At 38.4% G+C, this 21,844-nt stretch overlaps 1 protein-coding gene across 15 annotated transcripts in view; it reads right to left on the bottom strand.

Annotated features, from left to right (window-relative positions):
• MAST4 (microtubule associated serine/threonine kinase family member 4) overlaps positions 1 to 21,844 on the bottom strand; it is a 200,944-nt gene that overhangs the window by 98,282 nt on the left and 80,818 nt on the right. For 7 of the 15 annotated variants that reach the window (XM_053409245.1, XM_053409248.1, XM_053409247.1 and 4 more), the window contains one exon: positions 1,840 to 1,920. The exons of 7 other annotated variants lie outside the window; for them this stretch is intronic. In XM_053409245.1, coding sequence (XP_053265220.1) covers positions 1,840 to 1,920 — 81 coding nt within the window. Of the gene's footprint in view, positions 1 to 1,839; positions 1,921 to 4,713; positions 4,782 to 21,844 lie in introns of those variants that run through there. One more of the 15 variants, XM_053409262.1, reaches the window with a different exon arrangement.

Below are 21,844 nucleotides of genomic sequence, written 5' to 3'. Positions count from 1 at the left end.
TCCTTGGAATTGGTACTTTGTGCCAGCAGAAGCAAGAAGTGTTGGCATAAAGGGGGGGGGGGATTACAAGAACAGCATGTGTGTTGATCTGATGACTGCACAAGGGAGAACTCACCCGGGCCAGAACTACTACCAACCCATTTCAGCCTCTTATCATTTCAAATATGCACTTTCATTAGACAGCAATGTAGAAAAGTGAAGCAGTAGAGCACAGAGGTGGTGCTAGGGAAAATAGTAGGCAACAGATATGATGGATGTCAAGAGGGTAAAGGGAAACTGTTTTCACACAAAACTGAACCAACATTTCAAAGGGGATTTGTCTAGAAACCACCACTCTGCTTCAGTGACAACAGCTGCTATTTTGCATCAGGAGAAATTGTAGTTTGATTTGTGAGTTGGCAATGATTAGCACAGATCAATTAGAAAACTGATCCATTAATTTTGTTCAAAACTCCCTGAATTTACACAATGATCCAAAAGTAGGTCACAATTTACAACAAAGCAGAATTGTATATGCAGCTTGGTTAAATATATAAAACATCGTTTGAATGCATCTGCTTTTAAAAAACTGCTCATCCATTTTTATTTACTATCAAATATAAAAATGTGCATCCATCTCTTAATTCAGCAAACACTATAAATCTATTGATTCAGCAAAGTATTTCTTACCCTGCCAAACTATATGCATATAAAATTCAACTAAAATAAAGGCAGAAAAATGCAGATGAGTTCTGTTGGGTAATTTTAAAAAATGTGTGCTCATCTCTTGTTAATTGCAGCACCATAACAATTTAGTGCATCTTGTGGGGATCTGTTCTCCTAGCATTAAGAGCTGGACTACAGAAAGGCTGAACAGTTGAGTCCTAACTCATACCCCCCCCCCCGAACTTTACTCCAGAGTTCTGGTAGACTCTCACTGTGAAGTGTCTGAGGACAGAAAGGGAAAAAAATCTTTACCCACGTAAGTCCTAAAATATGGGTTCCGTTCATAGCAGTTTCCAGTTAACTGGACACTCCAGACGTTGTGTGATTGTTTATAATTTAAAGTTCATGAACCAACCAGCAGCTGAGACAACCATCCATTCAGTCCAAGGTGGGAATGCAACAGTTTGGTAGACAATGATAATACCTGCTCCATAAACTATACACTTGGTTTTTAAGATTTTGCTTGAGATTCAGATCAATTCACCACTATTATCACTGCCCGCAAAGCACCCAACAAGGACAGTCCTGAAAGATCAATCAGTAACTTTGGTTTTTTCTCCTCGTCTACCAGGTACTTGAAACAAGCCACGGCAAGCCTTCAGTTTGTATGTTCAGTTTGTATGCTCATTTTGCCACGGGTTTGAAATTTTTGCTGCTGTTCGAGACTATCTGCATCTTGCTGTTTTGTCTGAATATGACAAACTCTGGTTAATTTTAAGAGTTTGTTTAAAACAAGCCAACTTCAAACCATGGATTATGAAAATGGAAGATCTCCTCTGGTGCTGGAGGAGAGGAAAAAAGATATGTGTGAACCCAAGGCTCACTACAGATCATTGCTGAAAAGATAAATCACATTTTATCATGATGGCCAAACTGGTGCATTAGTAAGGCTATTCACAAACCTTGAATCTTCAGAAATCCAAAGAATGCTACCACCTCTAACTCTACCAGTATTATCTTACCACACATGCAAATTAATTTACTTTGGGGAAACATTTTTAAAGCTACCAATATTTGCTTGACTATGCATGCATACATACATACATACATACATACATACAGGCTTCAATTATCTACTCCCCCTCTTCAATGTGGAAGGCAGAGAACTGCAACAATGGAAGTTTAGTTGCTTACCTCCAAAAATGAAAAGCGTACAGAGGACTGCATGGACTGCAAGGGCTTGTTGGGGTTGGGCTCAGGCTTCTTGGGGTGAGACTGAAAGTTAAAATAATGTCATCTCTAGTAAACAGAAGTTGAGTAAAAATCCTATAGTATGACTGAATTAAGGGAGTATGGCCTCAAGCACAATCAGTAGACAGGAAACTGGTTTTCTCTACATTGAGGAAAGCCAAACAAAAAAAATTTATGTCAAAAGACCCCTAACTTTTCTGTGTCTTCCTAATTAAATGGGGGGTGGGATTAACCATGCAAATGTTTTCATTATAAGAAAGTGTTCAAACACACGGAGCAATTTTTTTTTAAAAAAACAAATCTTGTTATAAAAATTGCTTGTAAAAATGAAATTAGCACAAATTTGGGTACACAAATTGATGCACAAAAGAAATATTCTGCTAACTTTCAGGAGAACTGATTGCCCTCAATTCTGAATTACCATGCACTGGGGGGGGGGGAATCAATTAACAATGATCATGTCTCAGATGAACCTCATTGGCTACAATATTGCACTGTGCAAATGCTAAATGAAAATTGGCTGAAAGAAGTATTGAAAACTTATTTCAGTACTTTAAATGCGACACTAACACATACACATAAGAAAAATTACAAAAGAAAAAAATGCAACAGGCCCAAAGGAAAATACAAGTAAAATAAATAATAATGAAAATATTACTATTTGTTTTTAGTTTTGAGAATGCCATTTGTGAAAATATGGTACAGTCACTGACAACAGCAGTGTCTAAACATTGAATTATGAATACCTGATATCTTAAATACTTGTTCCAGAAAGACATCTGTAAAAATTTAACTTGACTGTGCTCGCATCTAATGCAAACATCAAATCTGTATTATTGTGCCTAATTCCAGCCTATGTTTATTTGTGTCAATAAACCTGGCACAAATTGGTTGTGGTAAGAATTTTCTTAAAATACTACTAATATAACTCCACCAGTCATAACACCAACAATAATGGCAACAGGCCAACTACCAATATTAAAACTCCATGTCATCCAAATTATTCTGAACAATGGCAAATATCATAGTTAACTGGGCAGAACTGAGGTACACAGGCCAGAGACAGTATGGGAACAGAAGATATAACTATGTCTACTGGAGTCCATGGCTCCCTTCAGGAATACTGCTATTTTGATTATTAATAAAATGTTTGCAAAATGGAGTTAAAGGCTATCATTTTTTCAAACTCTCTAGTCTATCAAAGGAAAACATCCAGCCCAAACTTTGAATACCCAATTCTTAAGATGAAGCCCATTAATGCACCAATTTTAGTGGAAAATAAAAATAAAATTAGTAACAAAAAAATACAAAGTTTGCCAGCTGTCATTGTGTCTAAAAATTGACCAAAATAATAGTTAAGAGTTAGAATTTTATCAAGTTGCCAATGCAACGTAATGGATCATTTTTACCTTAGAAACTTTGTAAATGAAATATGTCAAACATTAAGTCAGACATAAAAGCTATATAACAGAAAATAATAAAATGTTGAGACTAAAAACAATCACATCCCAATACTTTACAAAATCAAGAATTTCTTACTATTATTTATTACTTTTATATATGGTAAAGTTACAATCAAGCAAAACTCCAAGTATAAACACTGGACTCCATCTTTTTAAAGGAAGGTATGCTCAAATAAAATAAACAATAAGCAAACCATTATCACTGCGTTTATGTAATTCTTTCAGGGTTCTATCTACACAATAAATGAAACACTGACAGAAACTACTACCTTTATTAATGTCAATGTTTCTGTAATCTAGTTATCAAAGGTGGTCAAAGATACCAGAATACCATTTTTACTAACAGAATTAATATTTTGTATCAGTTACAACTCACTAGAAGTGGCACTACATGCATAAATGCAAACGTATATCAAATAACATACGTATTTTGTAGATGGGTAAAATGGTTCACAGCTAAGTAACCTGACCTTACAGATGACCTATTCTCTTTAGGAAAGCAGAACAACTGGCACATTAAATCTATTCAATACCTACAAAAATAACATCTTGAGAGAATACTGCATGTGTGTGTGTGCTGATACACATCTATATCTATGCAGCAAATTGTGGTGGGACACAAAAATAAACACATTTTGCACTGGCTGATTAATTCAGAATCAATGGACTGGCACTTTAAAAATCAGACATTATGGTCAACATGTTCACTGTAAATCAAATACGTATGTTTTTATGCAGCTGTTTTCTAAATGCAAACTGGAATCATTCAAATGAGTCCATCAGTCCTAAAACATCACTAAGTAAACAAAGCCCTTACCTACACAAACACATTTGATGCAAAGACTAGAATACCAAGCAGAAATGTCAGAATGCAATACAGTTCACCAGTACTCTACACAGTAAAACATGGATCATACGCAATGAATTTTCACAAATAGCATTCCTCTTGTGCCCTAATCTCTTGCAGAGCTCTCTATTATTCAGCAGAGAAAGAGGCCTTTCAAAAAGGCAGCACTGGGATAAACAAACAGAAACAGAAAGGGTGTGAGAGAGAAACGAACACCGTGGCCTACCGAAGCATTGTTTCACAGTATGCTTTTAGGATGCTCACATTCATGCATTCAGTGATTTTAAGTATGCAGTATATTTTAATCTGAAATATACTGCAATATCCTTGCTTTAGGCTCACACATTTGCAAACAGCAACTGAAATGCATTCTGAAAATGTTCCTGCGACCTAAAGCTGCAGTGCTCTGAGCCTGTCAGCACAAACGCATGTTAAATAACTACAGCTCGCACAAAAGCTAGTGCCATGCAGAAAGCATTAAAATATTAAAAGGCAGACAATACTTACTCCAAGGTCAGCCCTGGAATTTGCAGCCTTTCGCGTTGGGCTTTCATGGCTGTTACGTTACCACATTCTACTGTAACCATGACACACATTCAGTGGCAGCATCCTGGTGATGACAGAGAGCCCAAATGAGCCACTATAAAGGAATGGACTAACAATCTCTTGGGGGAGGGAGCACTGCAAGTTTGGGTCCTTCCACTTCTAGCTGTCACGAAGAAATGTCAGCAGCTTTCTTCCAGGTTAACCGCAAGCGTACTGCACTGATTTTGCTAGCAGAAAGAAGGCTTCAGGGCTGTATCTCAATCGACTCATGTCTAATATTCTAAGAAGCAGTTTCCTTCCTAAAATGCAGACTTTTCTCTTCAGAGGAATGAAAATCTGCCCGCCCCTTGCCACAGAGACTGTCAGATTTCGGAACAGAGCAAAAAATTAAGAAGTGCAACAAAATACGCTTAAGATGCTATTCTTCAACACACATCCAAGATACAATAAGCTTTATGACCCTATCAAAAATGATTTGTCTATCTTGTTTAGGTTGTCCCATTATTGTTTTACAGATGAGCAAAATTCTGTTTCTGCATAAAATCACAGGAAGTTAAGTTCCTTCCCTTTGCGTCCAGAAAATTATTCCAAGCTTAGGAAGGAACACATGACACTGAAGCACAGCTGTTCCTTAATTCATGATCGAAAGTTAATCATCTTATTTGAAGAAGCTTGTACTTGTGCTAAAAAAAGAAAATGTTAAAAATATTTTATTAAAGCACAATATGAACAAGAAAGGGAATCCGAAAGAAAACCCATTAATCTCATAGGGTAATTATATGGCATGCACACAGCAGTGATTCTCAGCTTGTTAATGTTTTTTGTTCTTTTGTTTTTTGAGTTTCCTGGATATTTTTAAACCTTAAATGATTAGACAACCAGAGAAATAGTGAGAATGCTGTTCTTTTCCAACCATGGGCATAGCCAGGGGGGTGCAGGGTGGGGACAGCTGCCCCACCCAAATCAACCAAATAAATAAAAATACTTAACTGACCAATTGCATCACAGATAACTCAGTTCTGCCCCCCTAACATAAAGCCTGTCCCCCTAAAATAAATTCTGTCTACGCCCATGTTCACAGCCATCATGGATCAGCAAATAAGCTTAACTAACAAAGACTCATCATTACCAATTCTGAACACAAATGGAAACAAAACTCAAGATGGCCTGAGGGTATCTAGTAGGGGTAACATGTCTCCCATCTTTCCAGGTGATACAAAGGCCCATATGTCAAGATGGCAAGGCAAAAGTTAGAATGCATTTCCTAAGCCTGGCCTGTTAGTAACTGATGGAACCACCAATGGCCTGAAAGAATTCTGCTCTCGTATTATTTTGACCTGTGTTTTTGTGCATGTTTACTTCATTCAACATTTTAGGGTTTTCAGCGCCTTGGGCATATTACCATAAAGTTATATAAATCCAGTAAGTAAATCAATTAAAGTTCTAAGAATTTGTCCGAGTCCTATGAAACCTCCCCTATGACAACCTATGTGACAAAATAAGAAAAGAATGAGCCACTGTGGCTCAGAAGGCTGAATAATGAACATTGACTGGGCTCAGCTTTCACCTTAGCCCCAGACTCAGTGGCTAAAACTTGAGTATCACTCTCTTGCCTCAGTTTCTCTTCCACACAAAAAATAATAGTAACATATTTTGAAGTCTGTTACAAGGAAATGCAAATTATAGATAATACACAACTGTGCATCGAACACCTAAACAACCTACATTTCAGAACATTTTCCATCAATTGTGTTTTATGGATTTCCAATTAATCCCCAGAGCTTTCTCTCAGCTCTCCTCTCAGCAGACCAAAGTGTTTCTCCAAAATTTCAAACTTCAACTCTTACCTCTTCTAATCATTCCCAATAGGGATTCATTCACAGGCCCAAAATCTGACCGCAGATATATCAAACGCACGACTCTTTTTTTCTGAGGAAGAATCTACATAAAGGAGCTGCCTGCAAAATGTCAACATGCACATCATTTAACACTCGGTGAACTCCTCAGGCCATCTCTGACTCAGAAACTAGGACATACAAGTCACATTATTGATTCAAATCAAGGATGCAACCATGTATTAGGGCTTGGAAATACCTGTTACATGTTTACCTCTGTGAAGTCCAGAGTAGAAGCTGAAATATCTCCAAAAGAATTTGAACACACAGGGGTATCTAATTTGTTTTCACAGTGCTGTTGCACCAGCAGAGGCGTCTACTACCCACTCATGAAAAAGGAGAAGGAAGTGTTTTTCCCATCTTCCCCATACCCTGACAGCACCATGCCCAAGCACCACAGCAAATATGTTCCTCCCACAAACCAATCCCCCACTGCCAATCAAAACCCTTATGTTCATGCAAGGGTACCAACTGGCTCTGACCCAACTGATATCACCTACTTGGCAGGGAAGAGCATAACTCAGCTGTCTATGCAGAAGATCTCAACTCTTAAGTTCAATCACCAGCATCTCCAGGTAGGACTGGGAGAGAACCCTGTCTAAAATCCTGTCATGCAGGCAATGCATAGCTAGATAGACTAATGGTCTGACTCAGTAAAAGGTAGCTTTGTATGTTCCTACCTACATTTCCAACATGAATCCCAAACTTTGCTTTCAGAAACTCTTGCGGCCCAATCCAACACCATATGCAAATAGGGCATTTGCAATACTGCTGTGGGGAATTGCATCACTAATGCAAAACTCCCATGTTAGGTCCTATTTTGTCTCACCTGGTACAGCAAAGAGAAACGAGGTGCGAACTGAAATAATGGCCATAGTGTGCACCAGAGTGGTGGTGAAGAAGGGTACTATAAAACGCCAGATGCAAGGTATTTCTTACACAACTTATTCAACCTTCTAAAAAAGATGAAAATCACAAATAGGGTGTGCTACACTTCAGAACCCTTAAGTGAAATGTAAAAAAAAAGCCTGTGATTATTTTTGATTGCATACTGTGTGTTTTTCCACACAGCTTCTGTGCACAATATTACTTAAACATAGTTTACAAACTCTCTGCATCCTTTGTGCCCTCTTAGCTGCCTGCTTACACAATCTAGGGTCCAAAGAATCTCTCTAAACAAGCCCTCTATATTCCAGGGTATTCTACCAACACCTCCCTTCAGTACTGAACATCTCAGGTCAATACTTCTAGGAATTTGGCATAAAAAAGAACAAGTCCACCTGATGCTTGTGAATTTTTACCTTATGGGAGCAAAATGGCTGCCATATTCAAAACAGAAGAGACCTAGGTTGCAAATCCCAGGTTTTCCCAGGACAGAGATTCTCTTTCAGATCATTTCAGCTTTTGATTAATATTATGAATGCATAAACGAATCAAAGACTGGCAGTGAATCAAAGGATTCTTATCCCAAAATAAATATGAACAGATCTGAGTCTTTTCCCCATCCCGTGCCATTTAAAATATTGTTAACAAACACATTTTAGTCTAGTTGGTTTAGCTCATGGTCTCATCAGCTTTACCTGTTTGTGCACAATTTTAGGCATTAAATTGCCGAGCTGGAACATGTGCAGAAGAGGGCAACCAAGATGATAAAGAGTCTGGAAACCAAGCCTTGTGAAAAACAGTTGAGGGAGTTGGTTATGTTTGGTGTTGAGAAGACTGAAATGTGATATGATGGGCATCTCCAGATATCTGAAAGGCCATCACATAGAAGATGGAGAAAATATATTTTCTCCATTATTCTTAAATCTCATAACAATAGATTTAAATTACAAGAAAGGAGATTCCAATTAAACCTTAGGAAGAACTTTCTGATGGCAAAAGCTGCTTGCCAGTGGAATGGACTACCTCAGAAAGTGGTGGACTCTCCTTCAGTGGAGGTTTTTAGACAGAGGTTGGATGGCCATATCTCAGGGAGTGTTTAGCTGTGATTTTTGCATTGCAGGGGTTTGCCTAGATATATGGTATATGGTACTTACTCAAAAGTTGAGAGCATGAAAAATTTTGTCCTCGCTTAGGGCACCATATTACCAAAGTCCACCCAAGCTTGGGATCGCTTCCAATTCTGCAGCTCTATGATGCCATGAAAACAGGATATTTGTCCATTTCCCGACTTAGTAAGCCTAAGGTATTATTTATGTACTTTGTCTCACAAGATATCTCTAAGTCTTAGAACATGAAAGCATATACAAACAAGTATGAGACTCTATTAGCGCACAAAAATGTATGCTTGTGAAGGAAAATTTTGTCCATGAGAATTCATCTTCATATACAGCAGCCCACAGCTTTGCTGTATAGAATAATATATCACATCTCATAATGGTTGCAGAAAATAGCATGGGGCTTTGCACAAAGCAGAACACTTCTAAAACTGTTCTGAACAGAACATTGTGCGGGGGGGAAATACAGTGCAGAACCAACAGCAGAAAGGAGCCACTGATTAGGACACCCTAATACCAAGCATGCAAAGTGCACACAGAAAGCGCTAACATAATATGATCATGCTAATCCCATAAAAGAAGGGCAAGTAGAATGCATTTCATGAGATAACTGGAAACAGAAAATCGTGATAAGAAAATTTCCATTCCACCCCACCACCACGCCATGTTGTATTGAGAGCATTTCTGTCTCTTGGAATGTATTAGAGTGATAGGATCCAAGGTGGGTGTCTGGGATCAAGCAGCCCTTCTGCAGAACCTACAATTTTATCATGTTTGGCAAAAATATGGAGGAAACCCAAGTGGCTGCCCAACAGATATCCACAATGGTGAAATTTTCCTTAAAGGCAGCTGAAAAAGACTACTCCCACCCCAAGAGAATGGGTGAACTAATCCTGTCCCCTGCCCCGGTAGCATTTCCCCCAATGTTTGTAAATCAGTTTATTTCTTGCAAAATACTTAGAGGTTTTGTTATGAACAAGTGGTATGAAAATTTTGTTAAAAAGAAATAAATTCTATGTACCCTTAAATGGAAACCTCCTTAAAATCATAAAGAGATACGAGACAGAGCCACTTTCTTCCCTAAGGAAAAGAGATGGAAAGCAGTTCCGTCCAAAGAGAAGCAGAGAACACCACAGACATCTAGCATGTTGCATACTCTTTACTGGGCTTGCAATGGGTTTGGAGAAAATGTGGGCAGAAGAACCTCCTGTGACCTGTGAAATACTGAATTAATCCTAGGAACAAAAGATGGAACTGAGCACCACTACTTCCTGATGTAAAATACATAACAAGGGATCGCAGCAGTTTGGAGACCCTTCATATAGATTTAACAGCCAGCATGAATACCAATTTTAAAGTCAGGAACTTGAGGGCACATATGGCCATAGGCCGGAAAGGCCATGGATGCTTTTACCACCCAGTTCAGATTCCATTTGGGAACTGTGAACCACAGACAGTTTCTGCTGCCCCATCCCCTTGAGAAAGTGCTAAAATAGTGGAGTGGAAGGACAGTGCATTCCTTCCAATGGTGTCAAAAATGCTGTTCCAGGGGGATGGTGACATCATCAACCAAGATGGTGCCTTAAATTGCCGCTGAGCTCCTTCCTAAGAACAATAGCCAGCACAAACCAAGACAATGACGAGTAAGCATTTTAAAAATAATTCCCCCTGTTAGGCTATGAGTTTTAGCAAGCCTGGATTGCTAAAAGGGACCTTAGATTCGTGGATTTCACTACCTTCGAAAGAATCTCCCTCAGGCACAGGCCAAGCACTAGCAGGCCCCAAAATGGCTGCCAAAGCTTCCAAAAATAAAAAAACAGAAGCAGGGAAACTGATAGGCTTTGAAAATGCACAAGGCCTAGTAGCCCTAATCAGGAAGGAATTAGCCCAAGGCTGGGCAAAAGCACTCCTCCCACTGAGGGAAGACATTACTAAATTAACTGAAACTGTGAACGATGTCAAAACTACAGCTAACACAGCAATGGAATTAAGGTTGAAAAATAAAACATCTATTAGGACTCTGAAACGCACGCAGCAGACCTTAGACTCCAACTGGAAGACTATCAAGATTGGGAAAGGAGACTTAACATGAGGGCCAGGGGCCTATCTGAAAATTTTGGAGACTCAGTTCTAAAAGTAGCCTTCCTCACATGGATTCAAGAATTATTTCCTGACTGCAAAATCAGTGCAGAAAATATAGAACACATACACAGAGCCCTGAGCCCTAAACCTAAAAACGGTGAACCCTCCAGAGATGTGACTGTCTGCTTTAACACGTTCTTGGTGAAAAATGATTTAATGCAACGTTTCAGAAAACTGGAAAAAATAGAACATGAGGACTCTGTTATAGCTATATTCCAAGACCTTTCTTCTGGGACCTTGCAGTGACGTCATGAATTCAAAGTATACATCACATTACTTCGCCATGCAGGGATAAAATACAAATGGGGATTCCCCTTTAAGCTGATCATCATTCATAATGGAATAACCAAGGTAGCAGCTTCGCATGTAGAAGCTAAAAAATTATTGAAACAGCTCAATGTACAGATTGAAGACATGACAACAGAAGGAGTGGAGGAAAACGCTGATGAAGAGACTGAAAAAGACCCTTATGAATGGAAACAACAAGGGGGGAAGACAGTGGGAAAAAATTAAATGAAAGAAAAATCCAATGCAGAAGAAAAATGGACAGAAAATCTCACAAGATGGCTTCTGCTCTGCGTGAGATCGTTTTGTCTTGGCTTTTATGACTTGCTTTGTAACTTTACTATCATAGCATGTTCCTGGGGGGGGGGGGGGAGCGGTGATTTTGGTCATCCTCTATTGTTAATACTACTGAAAGAGTAGAATTTACTACTCTGTGGATACCACAATGGTTCCAACAATAGGAGGGAATTTTCTTGTTGTAGGTGGGAGGGGAAAGAGGGAGGGAAGGGGAAGTTTGGGGTTTGTTCACCGTCCAGCTGTTAAACTATTGCAAGTTGTCGACAATTGCCTTTTAGATATAATGTTTTCCACACGCTCCTATAATGTACTAATCATCCTGGACCAAGTATAGATAATTTAAAAATAATCACATGGAATGTTAATGGTCTGGGGTCACTCATAAAAAGGAGACGGGCTTGGAAGGAATTAAGAAAAGGGAAACTGGACTTGATTCTGGTCCAGGAGACTCACCAGAGGTGGAGGAGGGCTACAATGAGTACATCTCCCCTCCCCTCCTCTGGGAGACAGTGGTTTGCCTCTCAAGGAATATCTAAGGCTCGTGGGGTAGCAACATGGGTTGTGGATAAATCAGAATTTAAACCTGAACAAACCCTTAGTGATCCTGATGGATGTTACTTATTTATCAGGGCACATTGCAGGACAAATGGCTGACTATAGGTAATCTCTATGCACCAAACAACTAACAGGAAGAATTTTTGGAAAAGGCATTGACAGAGCTGGAAATTTTTTTAAAAGGTCAAACAATCCTGGAGTGAGATTTTAATTTAGTCCTAAATGAATATTTTGACAGAAATTGTTCAGGTCAGAACAAAAAAGTCAATAGAGGCTCCCCATCAACAAAAACCCCTCTGTATAGAATTCTTTAAAAATTCCATTTATATTATATCTGGCAAATGGCAAACTCTGATTTAAGGGACTATACTCACTTAAGTAATCACCATACAAACTACTCTAGAATTGATTATTTGTTGACATCAGAGGGATGGATCCGTCGGATCCACTCCTCAGAGATCAAAGCAGGAGAAGTCTCTGACCATGCTATGGTTATTGCTGAAGTGCTGAGAGAAGGAGGATACCCAAGAAACCCAGTATGGAGACTTGACCCATGGCTACTGCAAGATCAACTGGTTATCGAATGGTTGCAAAAAGAGATACCAGAATTTTTTAAGATCAATGATACAGGATTATATAACCCAGCTTTAATTTGGGATACATTCAAAGCAGTAATTAGAAGAACATTAATCAGTGAGAAGAGGAGAATCAAAAAAGGAAATAAAATATTCATCTCTAATTTTAAAAAGAAATAAAAGAATTAGGGGAAAAAATAAGAAACATGTAGTAACAGAGTGTATCTCAAATTAATTTGAAAATGGAAAGAATTAGACAAGTTAGAAATACCAAAAATAATAACATCCCTTCAGTATTTAAATCAACAATACTATGAGTTTAATAATAAAAACTCAACAATCTTAGCAAACCAACTAGAGAAACATAAATTTCACAGAACAATCCACTCAATAAAAACAGACAAAGGTGAAATAACACATGATAAACTTAAAATTAACCAAGCCTTTCATGCATTCTATAACACCATATACACTTCTGGAACACCATCGCTAAACGCCATTCAGGAATTTCTGGCCACAGTTAACATTCCAAAATTAACAGAAGAGTATGCAACTTACTTAAATCAACCCTTCTCACTTGAGGAAATATTAGCTAGTATAAAAAAGACAAAACCATTTAAGGCACCTGGACCAGATGGATTTACTGGCTATTTTTATAAAACCTTTTCTGAACTTGTGGCCCCATTTTTGCTGAAATTATTTGCAGATATAAAGGATCATGGCCTGATACCTGGAACTTGGAAAAACACATACATCGTAGTGCTAACAAAACCAAATAAAGACTTGGAGTCGGTTTAGTCCTATAGGCCTATCTGATTAATAAATGTTGATTTAAAATTACTTATAAACATTATTACACACAGGTTAGCGACGATTGTACCGAATTATATACATTCGGATCAGACAGGCTTTATTAGGCAAAGCTCAATAACTACCCCAATTAGGAGGATCCTCAATGCAATATACTGGGGATCAAGCCAACCGGCACCGACAGCCATCCTTACATTGGATGCAATGAAGGCATTTGACCGTCTTGAATGGAATTTTCTTTTTGAAACCTTGCGAGGTTTTGGCATGGGAGCCCCATTTATTGCACTGCTGACTATCTTATATCAGGATTGCACCACAAATATTTTGATAAATGGTATACACTCAGAGCCTATATCGATGGGCCAGGGCACGAAGCAGGCTGCCCATTGTCGTCCCTGCTTTTTGCCCTGGCCATGGAACCCTTGGCTCTAGCACTTAGGGGAGACCCTGAGGTGTCTGGAATACAAATTAATGGGCAGAGTCGTCTGGTCTCGCCCTGGAATAAGCCTCCCGGCTGTAATGAAAATTCTTGATGCTTACAGAAAGGTCTCTGGTTTTTGTGTTAACTATAGCAAATCAGACCAGCTATGCATTCATATGTCACCTGAAGTACAACTACAACTTCAGCGCTCCACTGGAATAAAACTTTGTCAGAAATATTTTAAATATTTAGGAGTTATTATCCCCAGGAATCTTCAAAATTTGGAAAAGCTTAATTTTGGTCCAATGATCCAAGAGATTAGACAAAAATTGAAAACTTGGAGCAAGGGTTCGCTGTCATTCTTGGGCCGAATTGCCACTATAAAACTGATTGTGCTGCCGCACCTCCTCTATCTCTTTAGAGTCTTACCAATAGCCATAGAAGACAAAAAATAACAAAACTGGCAAAGCACGCTTCTAAAATTTATACACCAGAATAAAAGGCCAAGGTTACCATATAAAGCGTTCTATCAACCAGCCAAAGGAGCAGCCCATCTACATAGCATTTTTCTGGTAATTCAAGGATCTCAACAAATAGCTTGGCTAAATATGAAAAACCCAAATGAGCAGAATTAAATAAGAGGGGTCCCATTTTGGCAAATTAAAACCAAAAAAAAAAAAATTGAGGTAGAAAACCCCAATTTATTATCTAATCTAAAAGTTTGGAAGAAATAGTTCCCACGGGTGGCCTCTCAGTCTTCTCCTGTAATACCGCTGGCATTTCACCCTACTTTCTATAATAGAGACAGAACATTTCCCTTTGAAAAATGGGGAAATGTGGGCCTGTTTTGGCTTAAAGACTTTTACAAAGAAAACACCCCATTGTCTGGATTAATACTACGAGAAATGGTTCAAAACTTTTCCCACAATTGGAATGTAATCCATCAAGTCATCCATTTTATAAGTAGCACAGAAATCCACAAACAAGAGATGAAGTCACTAACTGCATTTGAAAATATTTTATATACCACAGACCCTAGAGGTAAAGGTCTAATTGCTTTAATCTATAAAGCGACTGTAAATTTCTCAACCTCAAAGCCCTCCATGTTGAAGACTAGATGGGAAAGAGACTTGGGAGAAGGGATTGATGATGGTTTGTGGGAAGGGATGTGGCAAAAAGCCCCCTTACGAGCTATTTCTGCCCGAATAAGAGAAAACACCTTAAAGCTAACCCACAGATGGTACTTGCATCCCACATTGCTAAGCAAAATAGACAAAAATATTTCTCCGCAATGTTGGAGAGATTGTGGGAATGAAGGAACATTTATACACATGTGGTGGAAATGCCCATTGATTAAAAACTTCTGGTTAAAAATATTTAAGGAAATGGAACAAATTACATCTCAATCGATCAATTTAGATCCCAAAATAGCATTGCTTTCTATATTTGCAGACGAAACACAAAATCTTAGAGACAAAGACTTAATTGTGCGTCTTATAACTGCGGCATGTCTGGCTGTTGCTAGACACTGGAGGACATTAAACCTGAACCTATATGAAGTTTGGTATACTTATGTCTGGGAATTAATTTTGGTGGAAAAGTTAACAGAAAGGGTACGTGAAAGAAAACAACGTGAGAAACTACATAACTTACGTAACGTGGTCCTCCTTCATTATATATGCATCCAAGAAAGAACATGCATTTAAACCACCTAAGACACATGGGAGCATGTGGAATGATATTTTTTAAACCAGCAACTGTAGAAATAATTATTTATTTGATTCTATTACTAATGTAATTACCTGGATGTAGTTGGGGCTGTTTTTTGGGGGGGGGGTAGGGGAAAACTGTATTTGATTGCTTGTATTTGATTATATGTTGTTCTTATATTCAATAAAATATTCAAAAAAAAAGTTTGCAGCAGTACAAAAGAATAATAATCATTTTTTAAAAAGGAGTGGGGTGCTAAGAGGAGATAGGGCTCCAAAGACAGCCCAAGTGAACACTGAACATGCTTAGTGGGCATGGAATGCTGACTGAAGTCAATAACACTGGGGGGAAACCCACATTAGGAACAATAAAGCTATTCTTTCCTTAACTCTGAAAAAAAAAATGCTGCTCCAGAACGTGTCCTGACACTTAAAGGTATAAGTGTATCGCAAAACTAGGAGAGGGACCTATACAAGAACAGATATTCCCTGAGATAATCACAGTCAAACAGTTTAGAAGTCAAAACCAGCAACATGAATTGGGTCCAGAAACAACAACCTGATGATGATGATGCCCCACCCCCCAAAGACAGCAATACATCAGAAATGTTTTCTTCCATGTAAACTAATACTCTGGGTACTCTAAACTCCTGCTATCTAGCTCCAGTCCATCACATTTCCTCGTAAAATTGACTTCTTTGAGACAATATACAGAGGTGAATAAACCTAAGTTCTAGTTACTAAAGATGTAAAAAATCAAAGTAATCTAGAACTACCTGCATTTGGTAGGTCTGATGTCAAATGGACACCAAATACGTTTAAAATATTCATGGAAAAGGCTCAAGAAGAAAGTTAGTTTTCCATTTTGCTAGGAGCACTTCATTCTTATTTGTACACAGAAATTTCAGGTGATGTCATTTACTGAAATGCTTTAGAGTACATTCTGTTTTATTCTCTAGTGTAATGTCAGATTCAGCAAGTTTGCAATCAAAGTTTTTAGTCCCTGGCAGCCAGCTAGAATTGAATGTTGGCAGGCTCTCAATTGACAGGCTCCTACTGAGGTGCCATTGAACCATTAAAGAATAGTGCTGAAATGAAGCTGCTGGGATCTGATTATTTTTAAAGGAATGGCAAATGCTTAAAAAGATCCATGTGGTTTCAAGTTAGACTTTTAACTTTTCAATGAGACAACTAACGTCAACTTTGAAGGCAATGAAAGAACCTATATTTAAATAATGTGAGATAGGACTGTGTGAAATTTCCAGTTATATTCACAGCTAAACTTATGGCTTTCAAACAAGCATAAAAGAACAGGAAATCCAAGAAAAGAGTAAGAAATACACAATGCATACCTAAAGACATTTTAACCTTACTCACAAGGCTGACTCACTAACTCATGGGGTATCAAAGTTGTTAGTGTAAAGTTGTACATGAACCAGAAATTTGAAATTTTGCGCATGTGTCATCCAAGACAATAAAAATGTGTCACATTCCAATATGAGGAGATATACTGCAAAATGTTTAAGGTAAAGAAACATTATCTAGAAATTGGAATTCCAGCACAGAGGAAGCCAAGCCAGGAATAGATTCAAAGGCTCAAACTGCTTGGCTTGGCTTGGCCTACTAGTCAAACCAACCGTTTATGGTTTCCATGGACCAGTCTCTTCTCTCACCTTAACTCTTATCCAGGATGCTACAGAATCAGGCTTGAAAGCAATTATATGTAGCCACAATAGAGGCATTAGAGCAGCAGAAGCCAATTGTTTAGAAGGCAAAGGATGTTTCTGCTCAATAGTTGTCAAAAGGCTGAAGCAGTAATTATTGTAAATTTAGTAGCTTAAACTAACTTGTTTCTATCAATGTTTGAGAAGAAGTTAGGGAGGAGCAGAGGCACAAATCAGAAGGAAGCTGTGAATGGAGATGAAAAAGCTAGTCAATATTTGTTAGCCCTAACAGGAACTATCATTGTTGTACACTGTCAAAGCTTTTTGCCCTGGGTACAATCTTTTCCATGTTTAGGGCTGCCTCTATATTCAATTATTTCATTTGTCTTACAGTTTTATACAAAAATAACATAAAGACATTTCCCTCAAAACTGCTTCAGTCCTTAATACTAGATATTACCAAAGTCTTTCAGCAGTAGTTTTTTTTTTAATGAAGACAGATAAACAAGAAGTTTTAAGTATAGTAACATTTGCAAATGCTTATATACACAAAAAGTATATTGCTTTTAAATTTACACTCTCAAAGAGCTCCAAAGGGTCTGATGAGTCTGACCTTCCCTTTGCGGAAGTCATGATGCTTCAGGCAAGGCTTGTTCCTCTATAGATCTTAAAATTCCAAAGTTAGTAACACTGAATATTCCTAACCACAAAATGCTACTCCTACTTCCCTACATTTCTTTACATTTTAAACTCTGCATCCCACTTTTCTACCACAAACAATCCAAACCATAAGAGGTGATTAATCAAAACAATGAAAATAGTAAATAAAAATACAACAGAATATGGAAATAACATAGGAAGAGAACTCCCTTTGCTACAACCTCCTACAAATCCCATAGATGTGTAATGCATGTTACCAACTAACTAGTTAGTGAGAGGGAACCCTGAATTACCGAAGCCTCAGATACTGGGGTTCTCTCATATAATTAAGATAGCCAGAAGTGAGAAGGATGATGACAGGAGAGTGTTATTTCAACTATAGCACCCCATCAGTTGAACATCTCCACAGAAAAGCTCACCTGCTGCCTACCATGTCATATTGTCAATGCTAGGTCCTACAGATTTTTGCTCTCCTGCACCCTGCCAATCTTCTGAATTTTCTTTACAGTGTTTTGGTTTTATAATTATGGGTGCAGTTTTACCTGTCTGATTTAACCATACAGGAACTTGTGCTTATATAAAATCCATGTGCAACAGATGAGAATTATGAGCTGGATCTTGGAAAGGTCAAGGGTACATAAATATTTCTTCCTTACAAAAAAATAATTCTGCATATAGTAAAGCACATTTTATTATACCAAATTCAGTTTACCTATGACGTGTAATCGCATTCATCATGAAAACAATTAAACCCACTTAAAATGTTCTTTGATTTAGGGCAATTTCTTCTCTATCATTTTCTCCTATCTAAATCTCCACAGGCTCTTGCTCCATTGTTCCCTATTTCTAAGCCAAAGAATGAAAAGACTAACATTTAAAAAATGCAGGATCAACAGGTCAGGGCATAGGACAAGACAAAAACTATATGAAGAGAAGCAGTCTACCAGATATACAAAGAGACTGAAAAAAACATCACTGGAGCAACACATAAAATAAGATTGGCAGGTGGTCCGCTTTATTTCTTTCTGACTTCTTCCTGCTTGCTGTTTCCGCCCAATTTTGTCAGGTTCATCTATTGGGTCTTGTTAGTGATTGCTAGAGACCTTTTACCTGCAGGGTATTCTTTTCTTTTAATAATGATACGCTTCTCCAGGAACACATACGCTGCACAAAGGAAGAGGTGAAGTGAGAAATATAGAATGTGCACTAAAAATCCACTGTGTTCTTTCTTTGGCTTCTCAGCTGCCCTTTTCAGGTTGATAGGAATTTCTGACATGTTGATTTGCATTCCCTAGATCATATCCTGTTACTCTAAAGAACAATTTATTTCCAGACAATAGTGTTCAAAAGCAAGCACAATTTTTGTCACATTGTGTTTCATGCTAAGAGGTAGTACTGGTATTGCAGCAATAAATATTCCCATTATTCATTCAGGTGTCCACATAATCCACAACCAAAAAATGCTGCAATAGAAACAACCAGGGCAGGCTCAGTCTCCAAACAAGTGCCTGCTGGAAGCAGCAAATTAGGAATGTTGGCACACTCCTTGACATGAGAGGGTCAAGCATGTATAGGTCTTGTCAGCACACCAGTCTCCTAAGAGAAGAACTGTGTGCCAAAGGAACACAGAGAGAGTAGGTAAGCAGAGGGTGGCTGAGGGGCTTCTTAATGACACACCAAACAGAATTCACATTCTTCTTTTTTCTCCTTTACTAATACTGCAGCAGGAAGGTCATCTGGTACAGAAGCTCTCTTCTGGTATTTCTGATGCTACATTTTAGCATTACATGATTGAAAGGAGCTCTGCAATATGATGTTGATACTGACAGAATCAACAAAGCATTTTAAGTGACAAAGGCCCCTTCCAGTCTGGTAATCCTACTCTGTCTTCCTCTCCAAAGACTTCTGCATTCATACTTTCCCCTACTTCCTCTCAAAATCTAATCAAGGACTTTGCATAAGAAGCTCACTGAAAGTGAAACTGATGTTATCCTTTACTATCCCCAACGTATTATATATTAAAAGTGCTTGCCAAAGGGCTGGCCTCTTCTCATTAAAGACTAAGAGTAGTGAAGCTTCTGTGCAAAACTGCATGGACTTAAGAACAGTCAATCAACTGTAAGAGATGTTAGGTAAAGGTAAAGGGACCCCTGACCGTTAGGTCCAGTCACAGACGACTCTAAGGTTGCGGCACTCATCTCGCTTTATCGGCCGAGGGAGCCGGCATACAGCTTCCAGGTCACGTGGCCAGCATGACCAAGCCGCTTCTGGCGAACCAGAGCAGTGCACGGAAACGCTGTTTACCTTCCCGCCGGAGCAGTACCTATTTATCTATTGCACTTTCACGTGCTTTCAAACTGCTAGTTGGCAGGAGCTCACCCTGTCACGAGGATTTGAACCACCAACCTTCTGATCGGCAACTCCTAGGCTCTGTGGTTTAACCCACAGCGCCACATGCAGGTACTCCCTGCTAATGACTAATTCTCCTAGACTATTATCACAAACCTATTCAACACTGTTGGGGCAATATTGCAATTTCAAACAGGCATGCAATGCAGTTTGGGCAATTGTCTCTAACCACATTTTTTCCACTGTGACACAAATCTAAAATCAGATATTAAATCTGTAGAGTTGAACAAAGTTAACAATAGAAAAATACAGACTTCTGCATAAAAAATGTAATACTGTCCCATTGTTCTTTTATTGTTTGGCTGTAGTGGGAGGATTTCATTCTATTTCCTACCTTTATCTCTTCTTCCCCAAGGTAATCCAATAATCCACACTCAAAATCACCGATAAACAGGCCAATTACAAACCCTTATCAACTTCTGGGAAACCTGTCAGAATGAGCCTCAAGCAAAAAGAAGCTTAACAATTCCTATTAAGTTGTATGCATTTGGAGTCTTCTGTTCCGCACCTCATCTGATGGTATCAGCTGCTTTCCATCCAACACATAATGAGGTTTATGATCATTATGTGGAAAACCTGCAACAGCCTGATTTTTCTATGTGTGAAAACTGATTGAGATAATAGAATAAAATGGTCTCATGCAAAATTTTCACAGATTATGGTTTGCCATATTTCATTAAAATGAGATTCAGTAAAAGATAAATAAATCTGATAATATGTTAAAACCAAAAAAACACTGGTACAATTCTATTCCAAAACCCTCTACCATATTTGTTAAGTAAACTCTACTATTCCTACAATAGTTTTTACCCACATGCACAGAAGAGCTTCTAACATATAAAAGTAAATTCATGGCAAGGGTAGTATCAAAGTTACGTCTTCAGTTATTAAATGTGATGTTACAATGTTCCAAAGCCATAATATTGAAAAGGATTTCCTCGTCAGAGATTATTTTGTTCCCACACTCATAACATTCAACTTCAAATGTTAATTACAGCAACAGCTTGGTTCTGCTTCTATTTCTGAAAAGTATATGCAGTTCTCAACCTTTTTAGTCCAATGCAAGATATGTGGCACTTAAAGCAAAAACAAAAAATCTGAAGACTACGTGTTCTCATCATTAATACAATAGATAGTGGGTAAACTTGTCTGTTTCAAAACAAAATTAGACAACTATTAATGGTGGTCCTCAACTTGTGCCAATTTTTTAAAAAGAGAACATAGCCATCATAACTTGAGAAATTAGGTATAATGCACAAGGAGGCAATATACATCAGAGCTAAGCTGACAAGCAATTTTAGTTTTGTTTTCACTTGCATTTTCTGACCTCCAGTTTTTTGTGAACACTTTTTACTGCACCTTCATATGCCCTGTATTTATACAGTCAAAAATTCACCAAAAGCTGGCTTTTAAGGCTCCTGGGAACTGTATATATTTCTGAGGTTGTCTACATGAGACCAGAGCCAGTTCTGCCATTTAGGCATCAGTCCACAAGGCAACTGCCCCACGGGTTACCTGGTCTGCCTCACTAGCAGCATGGAAGTGGTGCCAGCATCAGTGCCAATTTTGGCTAAAAATTTGCCCGAAATCATGTGAGATCTTGCTGGTGCTGCTTCTCCGCCAGGTAGTGAGGGAGAAGAAGCAGTTCCAGTGGCCGCGAGGCAAGGCGG

The sequence above is a fragment of the Podarcis raffonei genome, chromosome 11 (genome assembly GCF_027172205.1).
Source record: "Podarcis raffonei isolate rPodRaf1 chromosome 11, rPodRaf1.pri, whole genome shotgun sequence".
NCBI classification, from domain to species: domain Eukaryota; kingdom Metazoa; phylum Chordata; class Lepidosauria; order Squamata; family Lacertidae; genus Podarcis; species Podarcis raffonei.
This window is presented reverse-complemented; position numbering and strand designations above follow the sequence as displayed.